Here is an 8,479-nt window from a genome sequence, read left to right as displayed (position 1 = left end):
AGTGATGTGTCTCCCATGCTGTCTCTGGCCACTCGTTTAGGCCTGTCTGCACCCTACCTTACTGACCTGGCACAGCTGGGTTGTGAACAAGACAGTAGTGTACAGTTCTTGTTCAAAAACTTTGCCCCCATAGGAAAATAGGGAAGAAGTTGATTTGGAGAAATTGGCAGAAACTGAATCTGAAACTCCAGACCTGCTGTAGTCTTACCTAAAGAATTTCTTCTCCCTTCTTTGGACACCTGGGTCCCTTCATTGGCCTCCTCGCTCTGAACTAGACCTAGCAGCTCAAGGACACTTATGGTAATCACCACTTATGACTTGTTTGCTGCACAATTTGACCCAGCCCCTTCGGGGCTCCACAGGATATTTTCACTCCCACCTTCCCTTTCAAGCTGCCCAAAATGGCTAAGGCCGTTTTAGCCATCTGAACCATGGAACCTAAGGCCCATTCCTCAGGGATGAGAGAAGAAAACACAGAAGACAATTTAATACGGGATAACAGTGAAGAGAGACAGGAGTTGAGGAAAATCAAGAAGATTTGGCAAATTCTAGATAAAGAATACGTGCATCTGGAAACAAGCATTTAGGACAGAGAGAACTCTGTTTCAGACATTAGATGTCCTCCTCGAAAAATACATTTAAATAAGGATTTAGCACTTGATTTACCATGGCACGACAATAAACCAGTCTTAAGTGGAAAATATTATAAAGGTGAAAATGTACTTAATACACCTAACCTACCAAACATCGTAACTTATCAACAGTACACTCTAAAGTATCAGATGTTTACCTTGTGATCAGGTTGCTGACTGGGAGCTGTGCCTCACTGCTGTTACCCAGCATCACAAGAGAGAATCGTATCAACATCAGCAGCCCAGAAACGATCAAAATTCAAAATTTGAAATGTGATTTCTACTGTAACACTGTCATAAAGTTAAAAAATCATAAATCAAGCCATCCTAAGTCAGTAACTATCTGTATTCTTTTTTTTATGTCTGCACCTTTTTAATTAGTTTTATTTTTGATTAACACATTACTTTTATACACATTTATGAGGTACAATATGATGTTTCAATTCTTATATACATATATATATGTACACGCATATACATATATGTATATATCAGGTAATGATTAACTCAGGTAAATTAGCATACAGAGCACCTTAACCTTGTATCATTTCTTTATGGTGAGTACATCCCCAATTCTCTTCTAACTATTTTGAGATGTAAAATGCATCATTCTGCTGTGCCACAGAGCACCAGAACTTCCTCCTCCTATTTAACTGTAATATTGTACCCATTCTCCCCAGTTCCCTGGCCACTTCCCTCCCCAGTCTCTGGTTACCACTTACCCTAAAGCCCATGTGCCAAAATGAGATATGTTAGAGACATATTACCACCCTTATTACCAACAGTGCAGTGGCTTGAGTGAAAATTGAAATGAGCAAGTGAAGTATTTATTATTAATTATAGAGAATGACGAGATTACGAAAATATGACTCACTTGCCGGGGTGAGTCCAGGATGTGTCTGTATGGGTGCAGTAGTAATAGGAAAATGCCTTGGAAAACTGCTGGGTTTTCCTACCTTACAAGGTCTAATTTTCAGGACTGGGACAGCAGTCATGCTTCCAATGATGGAGCATAACGGGGCAAGAAAAGACCTGTCCAAAAGCACTTGTCCATCTTCTGAAGGAAACCTTGAGGTGGGCACAACCTCTCCTCACTGGTCCACACTGGAATTGCCCATAAATAATGCCAAGGAACAGAGATGGTCCTGTTATACTCTACCCTTTGAACCCTACCACCTCCTCCTGGACAAAAGGAAAGAGCCTGGAGAGGCTCCTGTGACTGCCTGGCTTCTGCCTTATCACTGTGCCTGAAGAGAGGCTCCCACTCAAGAAGAATAAATCAAAGAAAAGGTAAATACAGCAGAAAGGAGAAAAGCAGACAGGACCAATGACAGCAAGAGACCAGATCACTCCTTTCTACTGAGAATGCTTCAATAGAAATGGATAATATAGCTTAGCAGCTTTTTGCAGACTAGGTTCCAGGTCACAGCTGATTCTGAGAGAGGTTGCGGGAGCAAGTTTACCCCAAGAGGGAAACTGAACTAAAGTGAGGCCTCAATCAGATGGTCTAGAGAAAATATGTGGTGCAGAATTTATGGGATCTTTTTATTTATTTTGTTATTTTACAGATAAACAGAGTGTCCATTCTTTTTACACTTTGGGCAGAGATTGCATGGTAATCAAGTATTAGCATACTATGTGGTCAGGAATCAAGAAGACGATTTACCAAAAAACTGCTTGGGATGTGGTGAAAGCAGATTTGTGTTTCATGATTAATTTGTTAGAGCCTGTCTTGGTCCCTCAACTATGCCAGAAGGGAATGTGGAGAGAACTGGGAGTGGGTTGGGAGGAAGTGGCATTGAAAGCCAGGTAGCCTCAAAGGATGTGAGCACAGGTGGCCATTGTCACTAATGGCCATCCTGTGACATTTCAGAAGGGATGCTTGTGAGAAAATTTATGGCACACCCAGCCTGTCCAACTGACAATTGTATGGGGTATCCAATAATTTTGTATTCCTCCCAAGATAATTCTCATATAAATAAAAGAATTTGCCAAGAAAATAAACTGTAATTAAACGACTATAGGGACAGAGGAAGACTCAAGTGATAAGGATGTTATCTATCCCAAGGTAAATTGGACATTTGGCAGTGATCTGTCTCCTGTTCAGAGGACAGCAAGGGAAGACATATGATTTGGGAAATAACAATAAAAACAATAACAACTCAATGTGTATGTAATCTAATACGTACATATTTAAGGAATGATACAGAAATTTTCACAATTAGTTCATTCGTTCTTCAAAACAACAATAATAAATAAGATTATTATCACCATTTTCAAGGTAAAGAAACCCAGGGTCCACAAGGTTAACCCAAACTCACAAAATCTGAATAGACAAATTTAGACAAATTGGTCTATGTGAGAATCAAATTCCAATTATCCAGACTATTCTAGTCCTAGTCTTCACTGTATAAAAGTGAATTTAGTGCTGACTTTGGAAATAAGACTCTGCCTTAGATACTAAAAGAGCAATATTAGCACCAGGAGCAGTGGTCTTTAATCCCAGCAACTTGGGAGGCTTAGGAAGAAGGATTGCAAGTTCAAGGCCAGCCTCAGCAACTTAGCAAGATCCTGCCTCAAAAAAAAAAAACTAAAAGGGGATGAGGGAGGGAGGGAGCTCAGTGGTAGAAAGCCCCTGGGTTCTATCCCTAGTACCTAAAATAAATAAATAAATAAATTTAAAAAAAAAATAAATAGAAAGGGCTGGGGGCATAGGTCAGGGGTGGAGCACTCCTGGTTTTAATCTCCAGTAGCGGAGGGAAAAAAAGGGGGGAGGGGATAAAAACATTAATGGCCTAAGACATGATTGTTGTTTACAAGAAGTTACAAGGAAGGCAGGAAGGATATGGACTATAAATTGTCCCATCTTGTTCGACACATTTTAATCTTGATTTCCCTACATACAGAAAAACAAAAGTAATCATGCAGAATTAAAAGAATGAATAAAATGCTTTCTCAACTTAAAAGACGCTTAGGACATTGTCCAAGAAAGATAGTTACTCAAGAGATGAAGTAATCACAGCTGAGAGGACCAAGGAGGGAAGTTCCTCTGTAGGAGGGAAGTTCCTCTGTAGGAGATAGCTTGTGAAGTAAGCCTCATAGGAAAGATGGGGTTTGGCAAATGATGATATGAGTAAAAGAAAACTGATATGAAAGTGTCAGATGGTTAAAGAGAGACAACAAAATGGGCATAAAGAGCATTCGGGAAATAACAAGCAGTTCATTTTGGCTATAGAGGCAGAAAAAGCAAAGAAAGTTCAGGAAAAGTATGTTAGGATCAGAATATGAAAAATCTGTAACTGAAAATTCTATAACATAAAAATTGTTGAAAGACTATAAATGTCAAATAATTAATATCAATCAATAAATATTAATATAATTCATTCAGCAAAGATAAGCATCAGTACATAAGAACTTAAGATAGCCAAGCTGGAAAAGTTGTCAAATGACGCTTGGAAAAATTATGGACCTAAAATTTTAATTTTCATCCCCCAAAGAGACAGGCTACCACTATAAAATATTCTTTGGAGATACTACACAAATATGTGACATGATTAAGAATAAAATTGCAAAATAGTGGAATGCACTTTTCTGTCTTTTAGAGCTGTCTTTTCCTAGATGCCAGGAAAACTTGAGCAGCTTGACCAGCCACAGCTCAGGATAGAGGCTGAGGTACACAGAGCAATCAAGGGTGTGGATAAGGCAGCACATTTGTTCTTAGGATGTGCAAATCAGGATGGGGCAGGGATGGTGCCTGAAATTGGATTGAAAGTTCTAAGTTCTTTAAAGTCAGGTAAGATGAGATAAAGTGAAGATTACACAAAAATAATGAAGAAAAGAATATATAACACTTGTTCCCACCCCACCCCCCAAAAATTATGTTGTCATTTTTATTTTTTTAATCATATTTTTTTCTTTTTTTTATTGTAAATAAATGGGATACATCTTGTTTCTCTGTTTGTACATGAAGTAGAGGCATACCATTTGCATAATCATACATTTACATAGGATAATAGTTTTGACTCATTCTGTTATTTTTTTCCTTCCCCCCCAACCCCTCCCACCCCTCTTTTCCCTCTATACAGTCCCTCCTTCCTCCATTCTTGCCCCCCTCCCAACCCCCATTATGTATCATCATCCATTTATCAGCGAGATCATTCCTCCTTTGGTTTTTTGAGATTGGCTTATCTCACTTAGCATGATATTCTCCAATTTCATCCATTTGCCTGCAAATGCCATAATTTTATTATACTTTATGGCTGAGTAATATTCCATTATATATATATATATATATATATACCACAATTTCTTTATCCATTCATCCATTGAATGGCATCTAAGGTGGTTCCACAATATGGCTATTGTGAATTGAGCAACTATGAACATTGATGTGGCTGTATCTCTGTAGAATGCTGATTTTAAGTCCTTTGGGTATAGCCCGAGGAGTGGGATAGCTGGGTCAAATGGTGGTTCCATTTGAAGTTTTCTAAGGAATCTCCACACTGCTTTCCAGAGTGGTTGCACTTATTTGCAACCCCACCAGCAATGTATGAGTGTACCTTTTTCCCCACAGTTCTAAGTTCTAAGTTTTTTAGAGTCAGGTAAGATGAGATAAAGTGAAGATTACACAAAAATAATGAAGAAAAGAATATATAACTATTCTTCCCACCCCACTCCCCAAAAATTATGTTGTCATTTTTCTTCAAAAAAAAGAAAAAGAATAAAATTTAGAGGAGAGAGAGAGGGAAAGGAAGAAAGAAAGGAAGAAAGGAAGAAAGGAAGAAAGAAAGAAAGAAAGAAAGAAAGAAAGAAAGAAAGAAAGAAAGAAAATAGGAAATGCTGCACTCAGAGAGGTGGCTGTACACACTGAACATCTTAACTGGGTCTAGGAGGATCAGAGGAACCCATGGATGGCACAGTTGCCATAGTGGCCAAAGAGCATTGGGTGTGTTCAGGACAAAGCACTGAACCCCAAGAACCTAAGCTCCAGGATTGACATCTGTACTTCAGTCCAAAAATCCCTTCATGGCACAAAAGCCAGGCAGGGCTTTGTTGGGCTGAATTGGAGATGGGAAAGGAATCTGTCTTTTGCACATCAGAAGATAGGCATGTCTTTTGAGGTACATCTTTAAAAGCTTGTTTCTTTAGTGGTCAGACACTCCCACTCTGATTCAGCTCTATTCAGCTAAGACTTCTCAAGACCCTTGGTTGAGGATTAGATCAGAGAAAAGTCCCAGGTCACCACAAAATCTAGCAAAGGAGTGTTTTCCTGTGAAGCAACAGAAAATGAAGATGCACAAATAAATTTTTTCATTGTTGTCTGAGATATTGAGAAAAGCAGAATCAGAGCTCACTCCAAAATCGAAAATGTTTATTTTCTTTGTAACATAAAGGTAGGTAGTTCCTTATTTTCTTACTTTTTATTAACAACTTCAAAGGAGGCTCTTACACCCTCCTCAGCAGGTTCTGGATTCCCTGCTTGATCTCCTTGGTTCTCACACCATAAACAATGGGGTTCAGAGCTGGGGGAATGAGGTGGTGCAGGATGTTGAGCAGGATGGGGACATCTAGGGGAATCCTCTCCCTGGCCAGGTTCGTGATGACCAGAACCAGCAGCACTGTGCTGAAGAAGAGGATGAGGATGAAGTGGGACCCACATGTGCTCAGGGCCTTGGCCACAGCACCCTCAGCCTTGATCCTTAGCACAACTTTCAAGATAAAGGAGTAGGAGAGAACAATAAGGATGAGGTCAGAACCCAGCAGTGTCCAGCCTGCCACGAATTGGTAGAGCTGGTTGAAGGTGATGTCGTCACAAGACAGTTTGGACACAGACATGTTAGTGCAGATGCAGTTCTTTATGATGTTTCCTGCACAGTATCTTAGTCTAGCAGAAAGGATGGGAACAGGAAGGGAAAAGAGGACATTTCGAGCTATTACAAAGACAGCAGCCCTGACCACAAACTCGCTAGTGATGATGGAGGAGTACCGTAGTGGATGGCAGATGGCCACATAGCGGTCATAAGCCATGACCATGAAAGTGCAGGACTCCATGGTCAGGAAACTGTTCATGATGAACATCTGGAGGAAGCAGGCAGAGAAGCTGATGGGTCTGAGGTCAAACCAGAAGATGGCCAGGACCTTGGGGATGACGGTGAGGCAGAGCACCATGTCCAGCAGGGAGAGGAGGCTGAGCAGGTAGTACATGGGCTCATGCAGAGAGGCCTCCAGGCGGATGGTGATCAGGAGGGTGGCGTTGGCCCCCATGGCCAGGAGGAAGAGCAGGCAGAGGGGCAGGGACAGCCAGTGCTGCCAACTCTGGTAGTTAGGGAAGCAGATGAGGAGGAATTCAGAGATCTGTGCTGTCGAGAAGTTGCTGGATGATGTCATAGAACACATCCTGATCAAACTAGAAATACAAAGTACCTTACAATGAAGGTCTGAAGTATGTGATCACAGAAGGTACGTATTTGGATGTGGTAGACTTCCGGTTTCCACTGGAGCCCAAACCCATCTCAATGAAATTTTAAAATAATCACCATCATCATCATCATCACCAACATTAAGTCATTAACATTGTTAACATCATCATTGTCATTAACAATTATCTGAGCATGTATGAGGGGCCAGGCACTATGTTGAATGCTGTTACATTCACTATTTCATTTCATTTTTTTAAAAAATAGTGTAGTATGCTAATTTTAAGTCCTTTGGGTATAAACCAAGGAGTGAAATAACTGGGTCAAAAGGTGGGTCCAAATGCAGTCTGTAAAAACAAAAAAATAATAATGATTTTTAAAAAGAGTAAAAAAAGTACTAAAGAGTAATTAGTATTGTCACACTAATTTTATAGATAACAAAAGGGAGATAAGGGAGAACAGAGTAGTTAGATTACGGATAGAGAGCCAGTAAGTGGAAAAGCCAGGACTGTGAGCCACAGAGTACAAATCTAGGGTCCCTGTTTTCAGCCACTAATCTACTCCACCTCCACAAGGATAATTACTTAAAGAAACACTTCCTCCCTTTCTTTTTTCCTCCCTCTCTCCCTTCCTTTCTTCTATGTTTAGAAGACAAGGCTACATGAAGAGCTCTACGTAGCTGACTCCATGCAGGCCCAAGGAAAACCCAGCCTCTACTCCTCAGACCTGGACAAGGTCTGACCTGAGGATTCTTTATTTTCATTCTTCAGGAAGTACCAGCATATAGAGGTAGAGGTAGAGCAGCCCTGAACATCTCCCAAGGGCAATGATTTCTTCCCTTCCCAAAGAGAGTTTCATTTTAAAGCCATAGTGTTTGCCATCCACTTACTGAATTATTTGCTACTGTTTTTCTTTGCAAAGGCTCAAAAGGACTTTCTTTGGTTTGGAGAGGACTATGATTGTCTTGCCCTGGTGACAGAGATTGAAGGTTACATCAGGAAGAAGATGAAAACCTGTGGTACATCTTCAAATGAAAGGCAGGATCTTTGAAGAGAACTCCAAAATAGGAACACACTTTGAATCTTAGAAGGCAGGAGAAATATAGTGTAAGCCTGGGAAGAAAGTTAAAAGAGATCCAGAGGTTTCGGGAATGATAAGGGTTTGGCCCTAAGAGTACCCTTCCACATCTGGAGGTCTAAGTAGCCTGGCTATCTTCAGCTAGCCCATGTGGGTTTCTTGACTTGTACTGCTCTTGTCAGGCAATGAGCCAGTCGTTCACAGGACTACTATGCAGAGATGAGCTGTTCTTAAGGTACCTTGAATGCTATACTGTTAATCCTTTCTTTTCCTTCTCTGAGGAAGCCCAACCTCAGACAGTTCACTATGAAAACAAAGGGTGAGACTCCTGGTCTCTGTGGAGTCTTCTTCCTC

At 40.5% G+C, this 8,479-nt stretch overlaps 1 protein-coding gene across 1 annotated transcript; it reads right to left on the bottom strand.

Moving 5' to 3' along the window:
- Positions 1-6,077: 6,077 nt before the first annotated feature.
- Positions 6,078-7,019, bottom strand: LOC124960208 (olfactory receptor 56A4). The gene has a single exon (XM_047518837.1). The coding sequence runs from the start codon at positions 7,017-7,019 to the stop codon at positions 6,078-6,080; it is 942 nt and encodes a 313-aa protein (XP_047374793.1).
- Positions 7,020-8,479: the final 1,460 nt, after the last annotated feature.

Source organism: Sciurus carolinensis, chromosome 11 (genome assembly GCF_902686445.1).
Source record: "Sciurus carolinensis chromosome 11, mSciCar1.2, whole genome shotgun sequence".
Classification (NCBI taxonomy): domain Eukaryota; kingdom Metazoa; phylum Chordata; class Mammalia; order Rodentia; family Sciuridae; genus Sciurus; species Sciurus carolinensis.
Note: the sequence above shows the minus strand (reverse complement) of the source record. Positions and strands in the feature narration are given on the sequence as shown.